General features: G+C 36.5%; 1 protein-coding gene across 5 annotated transcripts in view; it reads left to right on the top strand.

The window, feature by feature from the left end:
- The window catches only part of LOC128125685 (zinc-regulated GTPase metalloprotein activator 1), a 45,970-nt gene that overhangs the window by 16,074 nt on the left and 6,372 nt on the right, over positions 1 to 23,524 (top strand). For all 5 annotated transcript variants that reach the window (XM_052763313.1, XM_052763312.1, XM_052763314.1 and 2 more), the window contains 5 exons: positions 4,691 to 4,737; positions 6,280 to 6,366; positions 9,052 to 9,096; positions 15,273 to 15,329; positions 18,951 to 18,999. In XM_052763313.1, coding sequence (XP_052619273.1) covers positions 4,691 to 4,737; positions 6,280 to 6,366; positions 9,052 to 9,096; positions 15,273 to 15,329; positions 18,951 to 18,999 — 285 coding nt within the window. The remainder of the gene's footprint in view (positions 1 to 4,690; positions 4,738 to 6,279; positions 6,367 to 9,051; positions 9,097 to 15,272; positions 15,330 to 18,950; positions 19,000 to 23,524) is intronic.

The following is a 23,524-nucleotide window of genomic DNA, read 5'->3' on the forward strand; positions in this document are numbered from 1 at the left end:
GTGAGAACCTGTCTCAGAAAACCAGCAGAATTTCTTGGGAGTTAAAAATCAGTGTTTAAACATTAGTTGGGTGTTTTACCTTTTGATGTATCTAAGCTTAATTTTTATGTTGGTCCTTCTTCCAACTCTTCAATGAAATTATGTTGTGGGAAAATTTATCAGGTCTGTCCAGATGGTTATCAGTCTACTTTACTGGCCCTTTACACCCCCAACTCTCAGTACCCTATTTGAGACATTTGAATCCTGTTCTAGAGTTTACAATTTAAACTTATGAATAGAATAGGACTCAAAGAAAGTTTGCAAATATTATAGTTTTACTCAGAAAAATTCTAATGGCTGTGTGTGTGTGTGTGTGTGTGTGTGTGTGTGTGTGTGTATGTGTATGTGTGTGTATGATGGTCCTACTGTTTAGCCAGTGTAGTCTTGAATTTGGTATGGAACCCAGGCTGCCCTCAAACTTATAATCCTTCTTCTAGATCTCCTGAGTGCTGAGATTATAGTTGTGGGTCACCACACCTTGCTTAATAGGTTTCTTCTAAAAAGAATAGTTGTAATTTGTTTAAAAAAAATGTCTTTAAACATAGATTTAACTACAGGCATTCAGAGCTGGGTAAGAGGGAGGGAGGAAGAGGAAGGGAGAGAAAGAGAGAGAAACAGACTGACTTAGAAGAACACATATACATATGTGTGAGTGTGCACTTTTCAACAGAAAAAAATAATGTTAATGGCCATTTTCAAATCATATTTTAAGAAAATGTGAATGGAGATAGTAAAAAAACAAAAACCCACTAGAAAACTTAAATTTCCTCATTTTGAACTTTTTTGTTTGTTTTTTGAGACAGGGTTTCTCTGTGTAGTTTTGGTGCCTGTCCTAGATCTCGCTCTGTAGCCCAGGCTGGCCTCGAACTCACAGAGATCCGCCTGGCTCTGCCTCCCGAGTGCTGGGATTAAAGGCGTGTGCCACCGCCACCTGGCTCATTTTGAACATTTTTATAGGTATGTTTGAATTAATTTCCTCTGTAAGTTGATTCACGAATTTGGGGTACATAAGATAGCAGCTAGGATATTTCATTGATTTTTTTTTTTTGTATAGACTTAACATGCTTTACCCAAAGTCAAACTCTAATGTTTTATACTTACAGAAATAGTTTTATATATATATAGTTGGATATAGAGAGGAATTAAATAGAATCTTTTTTTTTAAATAGAATCTTTTACTGGCATGATAGAGACCCCAAAACAAAGCAGTGTTCTGAATAATGCAAACACAGTATATGTTTAACCCCTTGCCACTTTGATAAAACCTCTTAAATTATTAAATCAATATACCTACACAAAACTGACATACTGTCAGAATAATGGAAACTTTAGATTTTCCAAGTCAGATGTCAGATAAATAACTTTGCCTTTATATAAAGAATTTGCCAACTTGTTCAATTCCTCTGGTTGCAAAGCTTGACCTCAGTAGCTGCTTGTGATTCAGAGAATTCTGAGGCAGTACAAGTAATGACAGTTGGATAATGGGCAGCAATTTAAGGGTGTCATGCTTCACAGAGCCAGCCCATCACAAGTAAAGCTGAGAAATGGTACCCTGTGGCCAGCCAGCCAAATTGAAACTGAAGTGGTAATTGATATCATAGGCTATCACTCTAATGGGATTGTCACCCATTGATCTGAAATATTCATTTTTTAATCATGGGCAAAGAATTGGACAACTTAAAATGACAGCTCTCTATTCTCAAAGCTTGACATCTAGGCACTGACATTGTTCTTTTCAGTTCTACAAATGTGACAGCATTTAATGCAATAGAATCAATGAATGAAGTTTACACATAAAAGGTCGAGTAAGAGGTTCCTTTCTGAGTCTTCTGTTGTATTGCACAAGCTATTGAAACAATTCAGTCAGAAATCAATTTGGCTTGGAAAAGTCCAGAAAAATAAATAGACTGACATTATGCGATAATTTTTTCAAAGCTGAAACCACATTAGATATCTAACCACTCCTTGTGAAAAAACAAAAACAACAACAACAACAACAAAAAACCACACCACTATTTCTCTCCCTTTTCTTTGTCTGATGTCTGACATCTTTGACATTGAATTTGTTACCACTGTGGTCAGCACAGTTCTTTCCTTGGTTAATGAATTTTTAGACCATTTTGATTTATTTTCTCTGTTTGCTCCTGCTTTTTTCTTTATTTCTGCAGGAAAGAACTCCTGTAGCCCTTCTTGAAGTTGTGACTATAGTAGTAATTTATTTTTAATGATTTCTTTTTGTTCCCCATCTTTATTGAGCCATAAGCCACAAATAAAAATTGTATAGATTTAAGATATACAATTTGCTACCCTGATCTGTCTGTGTAGATATTCTAAAACATTGTGAAGCAATCAGATACTAACCTTGTCCACCCACTTACATAGGTACCAGTTTTTGATCACTTGGGAAATTTCTATTATTCCATCCCATGGGCCTAATTATAGTTGCCATGCTATAATTAGCTTTCCAGAATAAATTTCCAGAACTTACTCCTCCTGTGAAATTAGAACTTGTGTACATTGGCTACCATCTCACTTCCTTATTTTGTTTGTCGTGGTAGGGCACATTGGGAGTTTGAACCTTTACTCTTTGAATATGTTGGTTTGTTGGGTTCATTAGTACTAAAATTATTATTGCCTGTTTTGAAATATAAACAAAAGCTACAATCTCTAGCAGAGATGAGGAATCCTTTGGAGATAGGTGATTTTATTTTTTTTTACTTTTATAAAACTTTCATTGTATGCCTGTATAGGTAGAATAGAATATCAGAATTTACATTTTTGTTATTTTACAAATGGAGGTCTGACTTATGACCAAATATTTTCTGCATAGCAAACAAGGTTTTGGCCTTTTTTGTTAAGCTTGGCTTGGGGAAGTAGAACTTTCATAAGGGAAATGTAGGGCTCATGCCCAGAAAAAGAAATGTTAATCTACATTTACTACTTTTCATATTTAGAAAGCTTTCATATGTGCATAGGCAGGACATTTATCTCTTTCTATAATTATCACATGTACTTGTAATCAAATTGTACATATTGGCAGGCTTTTCTTTTGGGAGTTTTTAGGTTATTTTTGTTTTTAATCTTTTACCTGTCTGGAGGTAATCAAATGTTAGTCTCTGAGTGAAAATTTATCTTAGATAAATGACTCAAAACATTGTAAGTTGCTTTGTGAAACTGCCAAGTTTTTTTAATTACATTTAAGAAAAATTTTAAAGTCGTTAATTTTAATATCTTTTTTACATGTTACAAAGTCACAATCAGATACATCTATTGATATGCATGCAAATGAAGCTTCCAGTAGAGCATCTTAAACAATATTTCAGTTTTAAAGAATGTTGTATAGGATCATCCAGATGCAGATGTATCATTTTTGACTGCTTAGTGGAAAGAGATGTGTTGCTACATGTGTATAGAATTTTTCAAATAACAGAATTTATGTGTCTATGTCAACAAATGGTTGTGTTAACTACAGTTCATTTATAGACTGTTCCAGGGACTGATGATAGCTTTATTCTCTAGATGCAGAGTATATCATGCTAAATGGATTTGTTAACAATAAGAAGCCATGAATAATTATGAAAATATTAATATTACACTTGGTCCTTTGGCATGGAATAATTATTGATACACTCTATGGTCTGTGAACTTTGTAACTAGGGAGTGAGTATGTGGTTGAATTTATAAAATTGGATTAAAAAAGGAAATGACTATGTCACTGTCATGACTTTGGTTCTGATTGGTTCTGTTGTACCTAAATGGTATTTGGTAAACTTTTAGAAGAAAAAAAGATCACCTCTGTAGTCTTAACCAAGTCTATTAAATAATCCTCAGTGTGTCTTAAATCCTAAGCTATAATAATCACCTCCCCATGAATTGTAAAACCAGCCTGAGAAAATATGATATAATTTGTACATATTTTACATATGCTCTTATATAATTATTAAGTAACATTCTAAATAAGACTGGTTGTACACGGCATAAAAGCTTTTAAAAAAGATTTTAAATTGTGTTCACTTTACTTCTATCAGGTGTACTTTTAATAAAAAATAATCTGGTGGTGGTATGTAAAAACAGTATTCTGTGATGATGAGGGCATTAGATTTAAGTGTTTATATATATATATAAATGAAAATAGCTGCTTCTCATGTCATGATGCCTAAATGAGTTAAAATGTTTTAAAAGTGAAATAATTTATTTTGGTTGTGAGTCTTTTAACAGCTAAGCCATCTATCTCTCTAGCTCCACAATTAAATATTTATAAAATTCTATTAGAATGTAAAATGTTAATATCGAGTTGTCTGTAGTCCTCAGTAGCCAGCTTTTTGTTGTGATAGAGAGTCTCTGTTGAGAGGTAAGGTGATAGGTTGAAAACATTAATTTATAGAAGACAGCCCCTGGTAACCTTATGGCATAGATGACTTCAGGATATAAATAGTATTGAGAGAAGGGCTGCTTCTGGAGATGAAAAGTACCTAATGGCCTTCTAAGTCAATTATAGTAACTAACTAAATCTTCCTGCGTTTGTATTTCATAATGGAACTTAAAGTCTCATTAAGACAAAAAACAATAGTTTTAAAGTAAAATCCTTTATGTTGACATTAGATTTTTGTATTGTATTATAGTAATTGTTTTAAAATTTTGTTTTGTTCAGCATTTAACTGAAGAAAAACCTGATGGCCTTGTCAATGAAGCTACTAGGTATTCATATTTAAAGCTTATATTGATTGCTAACCAGCCAGAAGAAGATAAAGTAACATAAAAACAAACAAACAAACAAAAAAACTGAAAAACAGTATGAAGATAGTTAAGGCAAACTTACTTTCTTTTCCTCCCACACATTATTGCTCTCTACCCATCACGGACTCATAACTAGCATTTTATTTAAACCATTTATATTGTGGGAATAAATGAATGGTGAGCACAGGACATAGTTGATTTTGATGAACTTAGAAGATTCTTAACATTTAGAAGCATTTTATTTTCATGCCACTTCTCTGGAATTGAAGATGGTTAATTTGCTCCCTTAGACACTGCCTCACTCCTCACTTGGTACTCAGTACAGAGGAATAAACACTGAAAGACTTTTGACTTGGCACTTAAAATGATTTTTAGTAACTTATATATTCTTAATTGTTTTGTCTGTAGACTTACAAGTATTTAAATTAGTTTCCCTACCCTAAGCATATTTTCACTAATGGGATGTAGGTTTTGAAACCAAATGTGCTGCTAGGCTTAAGAATGAGGCCTCCTGGGATTTGCTACAGATGATCCCAGCACAGGACATAAAGACTGTAAGCAAATGAGTCCTTGTTATCTTGGAGTTTGATAATTCTTTTGTAGCCCTTCCTAAATATTGTGTTGTTGTATAATTGTGATTTAAATTAAAATTAATTTAAATAGGATTATAACTTTTTCCTCACAAAATGGTTATTATAGAAAATATACATAAGTCAAATAGAAAATATCAGAAAGTTGTGAAGTCCATGCAAGATTAAATGGAAGCTCTCCAACTTAAAGACTGTAGCTGTTAATATTTGGAAATGTGTGCGTTCTGTTGTTTGCCACATCAACTGACTTAAACAGAAGTAGGATTACGATATACAGTCTGGAGTTATTTTTTCAATTTTGCTTGTGTTCTTTGATTTATATCTTAAGAACAGAAATAGAAACTAGTAGTTTAGTGATTAGAATTTCCTGAAGAATTGAGGAAAATAATCTGTTATGTAGCATTTTATCAGTTAAATTCTTTAACTGGGATTTCTGTGTATCTATTTTACAACAATAATATTCATAGGGAAGATATTTATACAAGATCTTGATATATTTTTAAAGTATAGTAATATAAAGCAAATTTTTTAATGTTAAGTGAACTTTTTCTCTGTATTTCTTTGAAAATCATGGTAAATTTTGGAGTTTTTATCAAATAGACTATCCTTATTCCCGTCATAAGGAATATCTGAATTTTATACTTTTCTTTAATAACACACACTCACACATACACTATGAATTGAAAATTATTCTCTAATTAAAAACTCTGGAGGCTTATCTTTATAGAATTAGTAACAAATAATTTTTGGATGAGCTTACATAGTGATATATGAAATTCTTCTGTAGAATGAGTAGATTGGGAATAAACTGAACCCAAGCTAGTTTTTAATTGAAATGTTGACTTAAGTGTTTCTAAACATTTTTGTGATTTCTTAACATTTTTCTTCTGATACTTGTTCTTTGCCGTTTTAGGCAGGTTGCTTTGGCAGACATGATTCTTATCAATAAAACAGACTTGGTTTCAGAAGAGGAGCTAAACAAATTAAGAACAACTATCAGGTACAGTAGACAGCATTTGACTATTGTATTTTAAAAGCCAGAAGAAAGAATGTTGGAGGAGATAGGTATGTTTACCTAAGTGTGTCAGTCTGTACATGTATTACACAGCACCCCATCTTTATGAACTGTTTTTATATGTCAATTAAAAATAAACCTAATTTGTTTTTAAAGAACAGTGAAAATTATAAGTATGTTATATTGGTGAAATTATTAAGGCCACTCCACGTAGTTAAAAGGAAGATTTATTTAGTGGGTAACTTACAAATGAAGGGATAGGTAGGTCGTGGGGTCTGGGGAAGGTGTATCGCAGTCCAGCGGTGTTCTCTGGAGCTCTGCTCGTTCCACGGTCAAGGGTCAGGAACAGAGAGCGAGCTGGCCCAACCCGATCTCGGGTCTCCAGGGTCTTCCCTTGGCCCCGCCTTGTAGGCGTGACAGTTGCCGAAGCCACAATGGGGGTTGGAACTTCCAGATTAAAGCTGGAATGGCTACCCACTACAATGTTAAATGCCTTCAGATCTAAATTTTAATATGTAAAATATTTTTTTACGATGACTGTTGCTCTATAGGAACATAAAATAAGATTCAAGGTTGACTGACTTCAAGGATCATTAAGGAATCACAGATATTGTTCTTGACTAATTGACTGTTAAATAAATAGGAATGTATGAAATAATTCACCAGTGCTTGCAAAACAAAATGCAGAATTTTTAGACTGATATTCTAGGTCCACTAACTCCCTTTATAAGTTTTCATTTCCTGTCTTTTCTTTGACTCTTTCCTAAGGTCAAGCCTCCATAACACCCTAAGATGGTTAATTCACTTTTTCATGTATGTGTCTTACCAGGTCCCACCTACTCGTAATATTTTCTCAATTGCTGGTTTCTGAGACAATCCCCTCCTTTATAATATATAGTATATATTTTCATCTGTAGAGCCTATTTTCTCTTTTCCTCCCATTCCTTGTTGAAGTCTTCCTTACTCAAATTTTGTCTCTTCCACTTGAATCCTCCTTGATTTTAATGGTTTCCTTAATTGTCAACTATGATTTGTCTTCCAGCTTGCCTTATGTCTACATTGCCTATGCGCACAACTAATTAAAATAGAATAATACGAATCATACTGTTATTAATAAATAGCCATCAAAATTATTTTGGAGAGTTTCATTCCTTTTGAAACCAAAGGTGGTAAAGTTCAGGGACTGTGTCTTGAATTATTTTGTAAGACCTAAATTAGACACTGCCATATATTTTAGTAACTTTCCCTATTGGTCACTTTTAGTGACTATAGAGTTTTCTATAATGGATTAGCACTAGCATATTTAATAAAATTTTTATTGACCTTACATGTTGACTATAGTACCACTAGTTTATATAGTATATACTATATAGTATATATATATAAAACTGAATCAAAAAATATATCTCATTAAAGAGGTCATTTGTAGTGATTGTGATCACAAGAGAAAGAAATTTGTATTTTTTCTTTTATATTTTTCTCTTATTTTAATAATAATATCCTTAGGTTTTACTATGAAAAGTAATGTCTCCTGTAGAAGGCAGGTAATATTGTATAGTGTTTAGGAATATGGAATGGAAGTCTACTTTGGTTGCAATCCTTGATTTGTTTCTCACTGTTCTTAGGGGGTTTTATTTAAGCTTCTTAAACATCATCTTCAAAACAAGATTAAAACCTATCATATAAGTTTGCTTTAAGTGGTGCAGGAGACCTGTGAAATTGCTGGTGAGCCACACAGAGTGCCTGGCACTTAGTAAGTGTACAGAGGACCTGTGAAATTGCTGGTGAGCCATGCAGAGTGCCCTGCACTTAGTAAGTGTACAGGAGACCTGTGAAATTGCTGGTGAGCCACGCAGAGTGCCCTGCACTTCGTATGCGCTTCCTGAGCTGTTACTACAATGGAGATTGGCTCTTTGAAGAGAAGATTAAGACTCTTGTTAAGTAGTCCAAAAGTGAGACTTACCTCAGAGTCATTGTACACAGGAAGGCTTACCCGTGAGAACATACCCAACAAGCAGCACAGACTTTGAATATGTATCTGTAAAGAAAAGAGAATTAATCCTCTAAAAGTACATTGGTGTTCACGGTGTTTAAAGGAATTAAAGTGTCTTTTGTGGCATACAAAGGGGACCATTTTCCTTTATTTTGTGTTCTGTGTTCACCATTTCTACAAAGTATATGGGTTAAAATTGACTCATGCAAAAGTTTTTAGTATACAAGAACATTAGGAATCCCTGCTTCTTATGAATCATCTTTTTCCTTCCTTTTCTTTTTGGCAGTGCTGGGGTTAAACCTAGGAGTTTTGTGCATGCTAGGCAAGCACTGTACCACCAAATCACATGCTATGCAAAGACTGTACCACTGAGCCACATCCTTACCCCTTTCCTAAAGTGAAGGACCTTTTATAACTGAGAGTCCTGCCTAGCCTTCCAGTTGTATGGCAGGCTTTGAGTAGCAGGTTTTCTTAAATGCACAACTAGATTGTGCTAGATTTGTGGTTTGAAGAGAAAGAATCTAATCCATAAAAAAATGCAAGTTTGTTTTTCAATTTTTACTAGTTCTGGTTACACTTGTATCTGTTTACTTTTGTTTTAGGAATGATTGATTTTGTATGCTTTTTTAAAAAGTTACCATTTTTTTTTAACCCTTTCCTTTTGCTTTTTATTTCAGATCAATAAATGGACTGGGGAAAGTTTTAGAAACTCAAAGATCAAGGTACTTTTTAAAGTTATTACTAGGATTGAAGGTACCTGTCAGTCGGGAGACTGTTGCCTAACATGCATAAGACCCTGGAGTTGGGTGCAGCACTCATAAACTGTGCATAGTGCACATACCTATAATCTCAGCACTTTGGATATATAGGCAGGAGGCTAGAAGTTCAAGATCAGCCTTGACTATGTAGGAAGTTCAAGGATGTGCTGGGCTACATGAGGTGGAAGGAGGGAGGAAGAAAAGGAAAAAAAATTATTACTAATACCAACAACAAGTAACTTAGCCTTTAGTTATTAAAAATTGATAACTTGCCGGGCGGTGGTGGCGCACGCCTTTAATCCCAGCACTCGGGAGCCAGAGCCAGGTGGATTTCTGTGAGTTCGAGGCCAGCCTGGGCTACCACGGGAGTTCCAGGAGAGGCGCAAAGCTACACGGAGAAACCCTGTCTCGAAAAAAACCAAAAAAAAAAAAAAAATTGATAACTTGATTGTGATGTAGTAAGGACATAGATGCATTAAAGTCAGACCTAAATATTGTCTGAATGCTCTTTACAAATTAATTTGCTGTATTTAGTTAGTACCTTTGCTAAGAACTACAGAGCTATGATACATAAATCTGGGAAAGCATATTCAGGAATCTTTTTTTGTTGTTGTTGTTGTTTTTGTTTTTGTTTTTTGAGACAGGGTTTCTCTGTATAGTTTTGGTGCCTGTCCTAGATCTCACTCTGTAGACCAGGCTGGCCTCGAACTCACTGAGATCCGCCTGGCTCTGCCTCCCGAGTGCTGGGATTAAAGGTGTGCGCCACCACTGCCCAGCTCATATTCAGGAATCTTTTTTTTTTTTTTTTTTTTTGGTTTTTCGAGACAGGGTTTCTCTGTGTAGCTTTGCGCCTTTCCTGGAACTCACTTGGTAGTCCAGGCTGGCCTCGAACTCACAGAGATCCGCCTGCCTCTGCCTCCCGAGTGCTGGGATTAAAGGCGTGCGCCACCACCGCCCAGCATATTCAGGAATCTTAATTTAAGGCCTTTAAGTAGGTTTTTAATACTTTAAAACCTTAGTGTTGCAAGAAACTGCAATAAGAACACATGGATTTTTTTTATGTTTAATTTTAATGCATCTCTTTATTTACATCTTCTAATAGCTTCATGTAGTTCTGTTCTTAAGATGTGCATAATCTTCTGAAATAGTTGTACTCTTTTAAAAAACCTCTGTGACCTGTACTTTTGTAGATTGAACTGTTTTCCATTGAATGCTGCATGATTTCAGAAAAGTTCAGTGCAAGGGTATTTTGTTAAGCTCATGTTGGAACCAAGAGTGGCTTAGTAGCCAATAGACCCTTTTGAGACACAGCTGGCAGCCTAGTGCCACCCAGACTCTAGCTGAGAGAATCTTCCATTGTCAAATTCAGAAGAAGCCTTAGTTGTGTGGCTTGCTGCAATAGCAAAGATTAGAGGTGCTGACAGACTGACAGAAGTGTGAGGCAGTAATGGAGGCAGCTGCTCTGAGCATGTGTGCAGCTGGAGAATGAATTTGTAGGCATTTGCAGGCACCCCAAATGCCTTTGCTGTGATCCTGCTACAGGCACTGTGAAGCAAATGTGCTTCCAGATTTTTCAACTCTACTGTAGAAGCATGATCATCTAACACATGCTCTGAGCCATTCCTCAGTATGTCTTCTTCCCATCACAGTCTATATTTGTTTTCTCCTTGATTTTCTTTCCTTTCTAAATGACAGACCATCTTCGTAACACTTAAGTTAGCTCTTAAGAATCATACCTATCAGTAATGGTGTTTCTGTTGTGACAGCATGTATTCAGTTCGTATTTTCTTTATTTCCACTTTGAAATTACTCATGTTCTAAATAAAGTTCCCTCTTGACTAGCTTATTATGTAATGGTTTCATTCATCATGTATTTGTAACATTTGCTCTTTTACAAGAATATTAATCATGCAGTGTTTATTACTTAAGAATGAGGGTGCAAGTGAAGAAAATCTTTACCTTCTCATTCTTCATTATCTGCTGTTGGCAGTGGATCTGAGACTAAAATAACATGTCCTTACTGGGAACACTGGAGTTAAGTTAGAGACCTTGTCCATGAAGATCAACTATGCGTAGGAGTCTTATTGTTGGGTCATGAATCTTACGTTGAGTATTTCCCCAAATTCCTTGAGATATATGGCAACTTGGGCTTCCCAATGTAGAAACTAGAGATTTAATTCTTAGCAAAATAATTGGAGTCATTATTTATTTTTACCATTTTAATCCTGTTAATATTTTGAGGTTGGCAAAAGCAAAAGTGCTATAAGCATGTATAAGCAAAAGCTCATCTTGACTTTGTAAAAACAGGAGTAAGAATCATGTGTGGGGTTGTCTTACTGGCAGTGTTTAAGTGGATTGGCAGGCAAGTACTAGTTCTAAGGGACTGCATAGACTTCCAAAGTAGGAGTGGACATTGGATGGCATGCATTCTTATCTTTTCTGGACTTTTTTAAATTTTAGAGATTCAAGTGAATTGAACAGAGAAAATCAAAATGCAGCTGGTCAATAATAAGTTATTCAATTTTCCACTGGTTCTAGGCATTTCAGGGTGGGTTCAGGATTAAGGGACAGATACAAGTTCTTTTAAGACACTGGTCATTTGGGAAAAACTGAGAAATGAACAAGCAAAAAGCAACACCTTAGATATTCTTAATATATCACAACAGAAATATTGTCTGCACAGAGTTCTGTAAGAATAAGAAGGCAGAGAAATGACCATTCAGTTTTTCTTGATGAAGAGTCGGGAAAACTTAACTAGGAAAATGATTTGATTAGAGTCCTAAACAGTGAATGGATGTTTTTCCAGATCGCCTGGAGTACAGGTGATTTTTCCAGGTGTACAGAAGCCTTTATTTCAGAGATACTATTTTAGAGTGACTAGGACACATGGCTGCATGTAGCTGAGAGGAAAGGTATAGCAATCTTCCATAAAGGACCATGAATGCCATGATACATGGGATTTTCTGTTGGCAGCAATGGGTTACTGAAAGATTTCACAGCAGTGAGACGCTTGAGGGGTGGACTCACTGGTCTAGTGTCTGAAGTTTAGGGCGTACAGGAAGGCTGGAAAGACTTGGGTAGAGTAGGATGGGTATGGGTTTAGAAAGGGTAATGAGAACGTTTGGAACCTTAGTGCTAGAGTTTAGCACCAAGTTTTTGGAAATAACGGCAGCTGTGTGGACCTGGTGAACCCTGTTGAAAGACTCACTAAAGTTGCAGCTGCAGGCTGTCTAAGACAGTAGGAGAAGAATGAACTTTTGAGGGTTTTTTTTTCCCCTTCTTTGATTTATTTCCCCATTTAATTTAAAATGATAATGGTTTTTTGATCTTACTGTTTGAATGTCTTGGAAAATATTTGATTTTTTATTTCTGAAGGAAGAAATTAAATGAACATAATCAATGCCATGAAAATTTTTCTAGTCATGTTTTAAATGAGTACAGACTTTCTTGTTCAAAACAGTGCTAGTTTGGGAAAAAATTCATAAAAACTTCAATGTGGAAGCTTATGATTTATCCTCTTATACTGACTGTTGAGAATTTGGTTAGAGACTCTGACACTCTGTTATTATTCTGTTGTTGGTCTTTTCATTCTTAGAAGTACCTAAAGGATGGTGCTGTAAAGCAGAGTTATCGCTAAATGATGGTGTTTTCAAGGACACTGTCACAGTGGGGCAGGGGTGTTTTTAGAAGGGTGGTTTTTAATGCAGAACTGGCTAGTCACAGAATTGGTATATAGACTTTTCTTTAAACTATTTGCTGAAGTGAAGATGACGAACTTGTGTGGTTTTAACTTGTCTTTATTGATAATTGTTTAACTGTAAGATGGAAAAGGAAGTATGCTTAATGCTAGGATTTTGATCTCTTAGTGTAAATTGATACTCAAAAATTTCTTCATTCTCAGAACATTTGCTTCCTTGCCTGATCATTTTCCTGGCTCAGAACGTCTAGCATGTCCAATATTTGAAGTATTGATATAGTATATTAACATAGAATGTTGGTATTTGTTGTTAATAAGATGGGAATTTGTCTGTCTATGCTAAGATAAGCGTTCATAATCTCGTAGAGTGCTGTCCTGAGTGTGTGGCTGTTTGGTGCAAGTGAACAAGGCAAGCATAGCTGGCCAGTTCTGAGCCAAAGGAGATATTTTATCTTACATTTGTATGCTTAATCACACATCTTGAATGTGACAAATGAATTTTGTTTTCCTTGTAAAAATATGTTTAGAAATGTCTGACAAACTGCTTGGGTCTAGTGTTGAAATGTACTTTTTTTTTTTTGGTTTTTCGAGACAGGGTTTCTCTGTGTAGCTTTGCGCCTTTCCTGGAACTCGCTTTGGAGACCAGGCTGGCCTCGAACTCACAGAGATCCGCCTGGCTCTGCCTCCCAAGTGCTGGGATTAAAGGCGTGAGCCACCACCGCCTGGCCTTGAAATGTACTTTTGATTGTAGTTTTGTCTTCTTTGAAATATTCCCTTCATTTTAGTTTAACTATGAAGTCACTATTCTCTGCTCTTCCATGGGCTTATGTTAAAACTGAAAATCAGTCATCCATTTTATGAATTTATCTATGAATTTAAACTAAAGCAAGTGCTGGTTGAAGTTGATTCTTAGTGATTTGAATTGCTGCATTCCTAATTAAGTTCAGTCATAACTAATTTTCAGAGAAAGCATTTGTTCTGACAGCATTGTGAACTGGGAAGCTTCTCTACTCTACTCCACTCGTGCCCGCATTCTGAACAAGTACAATCAAACGTGTGGCTCCAGAGGGAGCTTATATTAATTCTCACCCTGGTGGTTTGACTCCTTTTGGTGTTTTTTGTATGTATTTTGGTATTTAGGATTGATTCCAGAGTTTTATATATGCTTTGTCAAGGTGCTGTGCTTCCAGCCCCAGAGGCCTAGTATCCCCACCACCACCACCAGACAGGGTCTCACTATATAGCTGTCCCGAAACTCATTATGTAGACCAGGCTGGCCTCAAACTCACAGAGATACACCTGCCTTTGCCTCTCATGTGCTGAGATTTAAGGTATATACCACCATGCTCAGCTTTAGAGTCCTAGTATTTTTTTATAACTTATTTATTTTATGTACATTGGTGTCTTGTCTGTATGTATGTCTGTGTGAGGGTGTTGGATGCCCTGGAACAGGAGTTAGAGACAGTTGTGAGCTACCATGTAGGTGCTGGGAATTGAACCCAGGTCCTCTGGAAGAACAGCCAGTGCTCTTAACCACTGAACCTAGTATTTTTATATTATTTCTCTCTAGTCCTAGTATTTTTCTATTACCTATTTTTATTATAGAGAAGAAATTAAAGAATTGGAAAATCCCAAAGGCATTTGGAATGTGTGTAAACCACTGTCCCTGTGTTACTTCTTTTATTTGGGGTCATAGCTGCTTAGAAAAGGTTATTTAGATAATTTTTAACTCTAAAAATATTTTAAAGCATGTAGAGTTATAATTGAAGGACAATCAGAAGTGGAAAGGAAAACTTCCTTCTTTTTTTTTTTTTGAAGCAGTAACAAGTAATTATTTATTTGTTTATTTGTTTGTTTATTTGCCTGATCTTTACCATTCAGCTGCTTTTAGGAATTTTAGGTAGAATTCTTTTTTTCTGGCCTGTCATTTAATGTATCTACCTAAATGTAATATGCTAATTTTAAAAATATTTATTTTTATTTTGTGTGTAGGATTGTTTTGCCTACATGTGTGTATGTGTACCACGTGTGTGTCTAATACTCATGGAGGTCAGAAAACAGCATCAGATCTCCTGAAACTAGAGTTTCAGGCTGTTGTGAGCCACCGAGAAGTGCTGAGAACCAAACCCAGGCCCTCTGTAAGAACAGCACATGCTTTAACCATTCAGCTCTCTCTCCCAACTCCAAGGCTGATTATCTCTATGCTTACATATTTTGATAAAGATCCTTAGAGATTTTTCTTTTTGAGACAGGGTCTCATGTAGCCCAGGCTGACCTTGAACTCACTCTGTAGCCAAGGATGTGCTTCAGATCCTTTTATCTACCTCCTCAATGCTGAGATTTTAGACCTGTGCCACTGTGCCCAGTTTGAAATTTTATTCTTAATCAATTGGATATATTTCACAAAATTTTCAGCTGTTTAAATGCATTTCCTTTCTTTTAGAGTTCATCTCTCAAATATATTAGATCTTCATGCCTATGATATTCTCTCTGGAATAAGGTATGTTTTCAATATATTGGTCGTTTTTTTATGTAATGTGTTTTATTCCTGTTTCCTATTATTTAAGATGCCATTTCTTTGACATACAAGTTTGTTCTTTGTATTATTTTCTGAATAAAAAGAAAGTCTTAATTTGTAGCACAGGCTGGCCTTTAAACTTGTCATCGTCTGCCTCAGCCTCCTAAGTACTGAGATTACAGGCATGTACCACCACACTTGGCTCATAAGATCATTTCTAATTATGATCATGAAAGCTGTATCTACAGAAATTATAATGTAAATGATAATTAAGCCTAGGAACTCACCAGTAGTTTTGTGCCAACCATTATAATACTCTAAAAAAAATTCATGAAATACATGGAAAAATCTAACTGACTGCTCTTACAGACCACTCCCTTCCCCTTAGCAATAGATTAGTTTTCTGTCTCTTTTTGGAGGGATCTTATCAGAGATGGAAAAATTTATTCTTGGACATCAGTGCTTTGTTGTTGTTTTGTTTTCTTTTGTTTTGAGGTAGGATCTTGCTATGTAGCTTTGGCTGGCCTAGAACTTGCTATGTAGACTGGCAGGCCTAAACTCACATAGATCTGCCTGCCTCTGCCTCTAGAGTACTAGAATTAAAGGCATGTGCCAGTGTGTCCACCTCAGTTATCTATTTACTTTTCTAGTTATACTAAGAATATATTACGTAAGATCTTTTTAAGTTACAATACAGGATTGTTAACTTTAGGCATGATGGTCTATAACACAGACTTGTAAAACTCATTGAATGAGAGGTCCTTATCTTTCCCTCCTGGAAACCAATATATTCAAGTGCCTGCTTCTATGGGCTGTGGTATTTTGTCCTTCAGTGACAGGTGGCAGGATTTCCTTCTTTTTAAAGTCCACTTACATATACACAAACATGCATATACACAAAGTACACACATTTATTTTATCTATTCATCCAAAAATAAACATTTAGGCTGTTTTCACATCTTAGGTATTGTAAATAATGCTTATAGTATCTTTCAAGTTTCATATGTGTCTACTCAATATCATGAAAATAGATACTTCTCTGAATATTTTTCATTAGCAAGGCTGTTATTCTTTTTTTTTTTTTTTTTTTTTTTTTTTTTTTTTTTTTTGGTTTTTCGAGACAGGGTTTCTCTGTGTAGCTTTGTGCCTCTCCTGGAACTCACTTGGTAGCCCAGGCTGGCCTCGAACTCACAGAGATCCGCCTGGCTCTGGCTCCCGAGTGCTGGGATTAAAGGCGTGCGCCACCACCGCCCGGCTCAGGCTGTTATTCTTATGAGTAGGTATAGTGAGTGGTTCTATACTTGTGAGCTACAAGTAGGCACCCTGTCCCCATGGCTTTAGTATTGTTCACCCTTTAAAACAGCTTCTGAAATAACCCATGAGGACATGACATGGTGTTTATTGGACCTCTTTATCTTATAGAGGATTTTAATTCCTGTTTACTGTGATTTTTAAAAATGGGACTACTTCAGTGCCTAGATGTGTGGAATATGCAAGGCAGCTATTTCCTCACGGTTTAAATGGAAATCCAGAGAGGTAGCTTTGTCATCCTACAAGTCAAGGACTAGAACTAGTCATTCTAGAAGTGAAGTCCTCAGTAGAGAGCCACTTCCACTCATTGCTTCTGGTGTTGGACTTTTAGAGTAACCCGGGAACAAGTTAAAATGCCCATTGCTGGAACACCTGAACAAAGTCTACTCCGCTTTTCTTGGTCTAGTCAGTAGGACGATAGGAATGCTTGGTATATGTAAATCACTTGTGACTGCTTATTTATTTAAATACATTCCTATGTATATGGTATGGTCAGAGCTCCTGATTGTTGCTTTCCACAGTGTGAAGTTTTCCTGACCCATTTTCCTGCTGTATATTTTGAGCACTCGAGAGTTTTTTTTAATGCTAAATGATGGTTGCATATGAAACTGCCTCTACTGAATGTACCAGGCTCTGCTGACTCCCCATGGGAGGCCTTACCTTGTTGGAGGAGGAAATGAGGGGTGGGTTGTGTGTGTGTGTGTGGGGGGGGGGGGGAGGCTGGAGGGGTGGGAGGAGGGAAGAGAGGGGGATCTGTGGTTGGTATGTAAAATGAATAAAAAATTCCTTAAGAAAAAAAAAAGAAACATGAAAATCATTAGGAATTGCACTGGTTATTTTTCACACAAAAGATTCTGATTAATAAATTTCAGGTTTTAGTAGTATATGCTTGTCCATTAGACTAGAGTACAGTTCCTTTTCTTTTTATGATAGGACTAAATTAAGGGCACACAATTCTGAGACTTATTAGGAACTAATCCTAAATGTTCCTTGTTAATTCTTTTGACGTTTTACTTGCAAGTGAAGTTGTATGTACTCCCCTGTCTGACAACACTGAAACGTGATTTTCCAACAATTTTCTATTTTCCTTCTGGGTTTGATTAAGAGCAGTTATAATGTTTTAGTAATACTTAAAGGAGTATGTGCGTAATGTTTTCCCCCAGTTGTAGATAAGGCTTTCTTTTTGCTTAGTTGTTAAACAGGAGATGCCTGTCCTAAGCAACCAGCTGGGAAGGATTTAATTTGACACTTTCTCCCTCCTAAGACCCCCCAGTGTGAGTCATTCCTTCCACAATGGTTCCTACAGCCTGAACTTGCTGTTACTAATTTACCCCTCACTGTGCTTCAAGACAGAACATCTGCAAAGCTTTAAGCACCTCCCCTTCCTCTGCCCTGTCACCTTCACTGTCTAAATGTGTGCTCCAGTTGTTATGGTAGTAATTTGTTCTGCGTATTGGTCTTCTGGCTCTTCTCATAACAGAACGATGCATTCTTAAGATTCTGACTTCATTTTTTTTCTTCCTTATTTATTTATTTATTTGTTTATTTATTTATTTTTTGAGACAGGATCTCGCTATGTAGCTCTGGCTGTCCTGGAACTCTCTATGTAGACAAGGCTGGCTTTGAACACACAGAGATCTGCCTGCCTCTGCCTCCTGAGTGCTGGGATTAAGGGTGTGCATCACTATGCCTAGCTTCATTTTTTTCTTAACTGGTAACTGACTATATAGGAAATTTGTACTTGGATTCTATATGTCCTTTAATAATATATATGTACATCTTATGAAAACCCTTAACAAAGGAAAATTTACATTCCTAACTTTTTCAAGCTATCAACATATTTTCCTATCAGGAAGCATGGAGAATTAAGAAACTTGGAGCACTACAGAATGACCATGCATATATTTCTAAGCCTGTTGAAATTATTGTATTAACCTACTGGGATTTTAAAGAAATCTACTGACATATTTAACAATTGAATGTTGCTAAAATATTAGTTTTTCTCTTCATTGTATGATACTTATGATGTGATTGTGTATACATTTAAAAACATTTATATCTTAGATCTGTCAGCTTTTCTCTACATATATCTTAGATCTCTCAACTGTTATATACAGATATTGATTGCGTATATGTATAAATTTAGAATATATGAAGAGTAAGTAAATTGGAACTTTGTGGTAGATTCAATTATGAAATGTTTGTTCCGTAATTGGCCTTGTGTCTTTGGGTAATGGATAATATTAAATCTGAAGTGTACTGATCTTTGAATCTCTAATTGGTTGTTCTTAGTTTGCAGAAAAAACTTCAGCATGTGCCAACAGCACCCCACCTTGATCAGGTAATTTTAAAATTTTAAAGTGTCTCTTTCAACTAAGTTGGTTCTACTTAGGATACTTCTTATTAGATCTCTTTCTAAAATTGTATAGATTAGCTTGGCAGTTTTCAGAGTTTTACATGTCTTTGGAGGTGTGTAATCTAGTTTAACAGGAGAATTTGTCACATGTTAAGAAGCATTCTAATTCTCCATGTGTCTTGTATTTTAGAAAGTCCTGTATTCAAGCTTATTTTGACGAGAATTTCTACCTAAATGAAACCTGGAGGTTCTATCTGCTTTCTGCTTAACCTGTATCTAACAATTGATTAGAGAAAATAAAGGATGGCTTATTTAAATAAAAACTGACCTGAATTTTACCTTCAGTGGCACTATAAATTTGAACTCTGATTTTTGTGATCCCCAGGATGATATGTAAGATGCTAGGAACAGGGGGTTGGGGATTTAGCTCAGTGGTAGAGCGCTTGCCTAGCAAGTACAAGGCCCTGGGTTCGGTCCTCAGCTCGGGGGGGAGGGGGGGGAGAGATGCTAGGAACAAAGTTAATAGGTTTTCTCTAATCCATGTTTCTCCTCAGCAAGTCTTAGAGGGTAGAACTTTAGGGTGACTCCTTGACTTCATTAAAGCAGTAAGAGGACTTGTGAGTGAATTGTGGGCCTGGCTCCTCTGTCTAGAAGCTGTAACTGAGTTCTCAAGTTTTTATCATTTGTAATGGGGCCAAGATAACAACAGTCATTTGTGCATTTGCCTTCGTCTGGGCTCATGTTCATAGGGGGCTGTTCCACTTATGTGCATGGCCTGTTTCTCCGAGAATATAGCATTCATTACCTCTAAAACGAGTAAGTGAGAGAAATAGTAAGTCCTTGGCAGTGGAATTGTAGGGGCAACTCAGTGATTGTGGCATTTAGTAGCAGTCCTAGGATGAGGTTTAAGCACATTCTTACTCAGCTCCTGGGTTCAAGATATCACATTAGGAATCTGGGATTAAAAGATGAAGAAAATGGAGTCCTCACAAGAACCTTTATGATGGCCAGTATCTACATTCATGGTATCCTGAATGCACCCCATTGTGGTATTTGTAACATCATGCAGTGTGATTTGAAATGCTTCCCCCTTGAATTACTCTACAGATTCTTTAGAAATAATTGTTCATTGCACAGGTAGGATTTGATATGTAATAGCATCTCAGTGAATAATTGTCAAAGGAATGAAAAGCTGAGATTCTCAAACAGTGGTGTAATTCAGAATCACTTCAGATACTCCATAGTTCCCCTCAAATCTCCAGAAATGAGGCTTAGACACATATATATTAATGATAGTTTAACATTTTACTATGAATATCTTCAGTGCTGTGCAAAAGTAAGGAGACTAAAATGGATCTCTTGTATACATCATTTAGTTTAAACAGTATCAACATTTTGCCAATTTTATTTCATCTGTCTTCCCAACATTCCTTTGCTGGAGTTTAAAAAACATATTTTTAAATAGTAAATTTCAGACATATATAAAAGTAGAATTGCATAAAGAACCTGTATATACTTATGACTCCTGCTGCAGTATGTTGAAGCAAATCCCAGACGTTACGTCATTTCTCCAGTAAATAGGGCATGTCTGTTTTTGTTAAAAATCAATGTGAGTCTCTGATACACTGCCCTGCTTTAAATGCATAAACTTAGGGCAAAGGAATATTCTAGACAAAGAGTCCTAGGATTCAAGCATGAACCCTTTTGTTGGTTTATTGGGTCAGAGTTGTAGAGGAAGAACTGCATCTCTTCTTCACTCATTGGCAAGGTCAGGGCTGAAGTCCCCATCATAAGGCAGATTAGCAGGAAGAAAGCATACAGTTTTACCTACTTAGTTTATATGATATGGAAGCCTTCATAATGAAATCCTTAAAAACTGCTTAAACCTGAATGTTTCTGTGTTAGGTTTGATTAATAATAGAGAGTTGTGGAGGGATAAGATAGGGGAAACAATATGGCCTAAAATACTAAATTGGAAGATTTAGCACAAGTTTGTTTAGACTCTTCTTTGTGACTTTTATCTTCAGACATAAGCGGTGTGTCCATCCTCTTCTCCAGGGACTTGGATCTGACTAGGATGGTGAGAGAATGAGGGAAAGACAGACACAGGCAGTCAGAAAGAAACAGAAAAGCTGGGATTGGGTGGTCTGGACTCTTGACTGAAAAAACTTCAGCATGCCAGAAGCTCAGGGTTTATTTTATAGAGTTGAACAGAATTTATGGTTTACAGCATGATCAAGGAGACAAGTTTAGCTAATTTTGGTAGGAGCTGTCTCTGTAGGGGCAGACCTCAGACCATAAATATCTGGTTAGTGGTGGACATTCTCCGCACACACCGTCCACACGTGGTCCCCCAAACAAGGCTTTGCCATTCCTCTGAACCTGAGCTGGTGCCCTGACGTGGCTGAGCCTGTGTCGGCAACACATTTTCACTCAGGACTTCACTCACTCAGGGTTTCCTCCCTTCCCTGCAGCTAAGGATGCTCTTTTCTTAGAATTGTAAGATCGGTTACAGGGAAAGCTCAGAAAAGCAGTCCTATGTTTCTGGCTAGCGTCAGGGAAAGGGCAGAGTGGGTAGGGTGGTGGGTGAGAGTGGTTTTCTTGCTTTTATTTTTCAAATGCCAAAGTGCTATGTTTTGGGCTAGAATGTTGTACTGGTTACTTTTCTTGTCGCTTTAACAAAACACCTGACACGAGCAACTTAAGAAGAAAGGATTGATTTTGGCTGACTGTTTGAAGTGTGGAAGTCATGGCTGCAGGAGCATGCGGCAGCTGGTCACATTGCATCTGCAGTCAGGAAGCAGAGAGAGATGCATGCTGGTGCTCAGCTTGTTCTGTCCTTTTTCTTCCTTTACTGCAGCCTGTGGGATAGTACCTGCACATCCAGGATGGGTCTTCCACCACTTAAACCTTGCTGGAAACATGCTTAGTTGTTTCCATAGTGGATTTTTTTTAATTTACTTTTATTTTATGTGCATTGGTGTTTTGTCTACATGTTTGTCTGTGTGAGGTGTCGGATCTTTTGGTACTGGAGCCACAGAAAGTTTTGAGCTGCCATGTCATTTCTGGGGATTGAATCCAGGTCCTTTGGAACAGCAGCCAGTGCTCTTAACCAGTCCCAGTCACCCAAATCCAACTCTTCAGCCCCTCCATAGTATTTCTAAATCTAGTCAAATGACAATGAAGGTTAACCATTACATCTATCCTTAACCTCATCAAAAGCTTTACGAAAGGTAGTATTTTTCATATAAAGTAAATCATTCGGGTTTTAGTGTGTAATTCAGTGTTATTTGTACATACACACACACTCGTCCATGTGTACAAACACCTACCTTTATATCTCCTACTCAGATCAATATAAGTGTATCTAAAAAATGTAATCTTATTATTTAATAATAATAATGTAATATTATTTAAGTCTTCTTATTTAATAAGACTGTTTAGAAATTCATCTACAAGAGAAGTTCCTTATGTACCTTCTGGTCCAAGAAAGGGCAGTTGCCATTCTGACTTGAATACTAAAGAGAAATTTTGAACTAGTAGGGTTTTGTTGGCTGGTTTCTATGTTTTTTATTTTTGTTTGTTTGTTTTAGTAGATACAGTGGAAGGGGAGAGGTAATCCAAACATTGAAAAGTGAGAACGTTTGTCCAAGAGAAGCAGGCTTTTAGTGCAGAAGTCTTTTTAGGTGACTGGAAGTTTGTTCTAAGTGTTGAGGTGTAATTTGTAAGGCAAAGAAGGCTCACACTGCTGTGTGTCAGTGTTAGAGAAGCAAGACTTGTCTTTGGGATCTAGAGACCAAGCATGAGGATGCTATCCCATGGAGTGAATACCTGTGTACAAACAGGGTAAAGCATGAGCTATCTGCATATGGATGAGTAAGAAGAGGGAAGAGTGGTGGGAAGTGGAGACTAGCTAGAAGAGCCTCGAAACTCTAGAAACTCTAGAAACATCTCGAGGACATAGATTTGAATGAGAATGCCACATGCTCAGCTTGGCATTTGGAGGTACAAAATACCACAGAGGCAAAGAGCATCAAAGGCTGGAGCATGGAGACAGAGGTACTGAGTTTGACTGCATTGCTGAGTTGGTTTTTCAGATGAAGAAACCATGTAGAAGTTATTGCATAGTAGATCTTATTTACGTAAGATATAAAACTGAGAATCTAGTAAGTTAACTGGGAAAATAAGCCAAACCAACAAGCCAGAATTACTGTTAATTTTATTTTAGGGGAATTTCTTTATTAGGCTTTAGTTTTCTGAATTATTGCCTCATTTTTTTGCTTTTGTGCCATTAGCCATGAGAAGAGACAGTTTTAGATCCAAGCAGAAATAAATTTCAAAATCTAGTCTGAAGGTAGTAATACGTAGGATATGCTATATATGAGTTATTGAAGCTTTATTCCTGGGAAATAGTTACTGTGATTCACCTTTTTTATTTTGCATTATTCCTTGTTTAATCCTAATAATGATGAGCTGGGGTGGGAATATAGATGAGAAAGCCCAAGTGACA

The sequence above is a fragment of the Peromyscus californicus genome, unplaced genomic scaffold (assembly GCF_007827085.1).
Source record: "Peromyscus californicus insignis strain IS unplaced genomic scaffold, ASM782708v3 Scaffold_4__1_contigs__length_199733344, whole genome shotgun sequence".
Classification (NCBI taxonomy): Eukaryota; Metazoa; Chordata; class Mammalia; order Rodentia; family Cricetidae; genus Peromyscus; species Peromyscus californicus.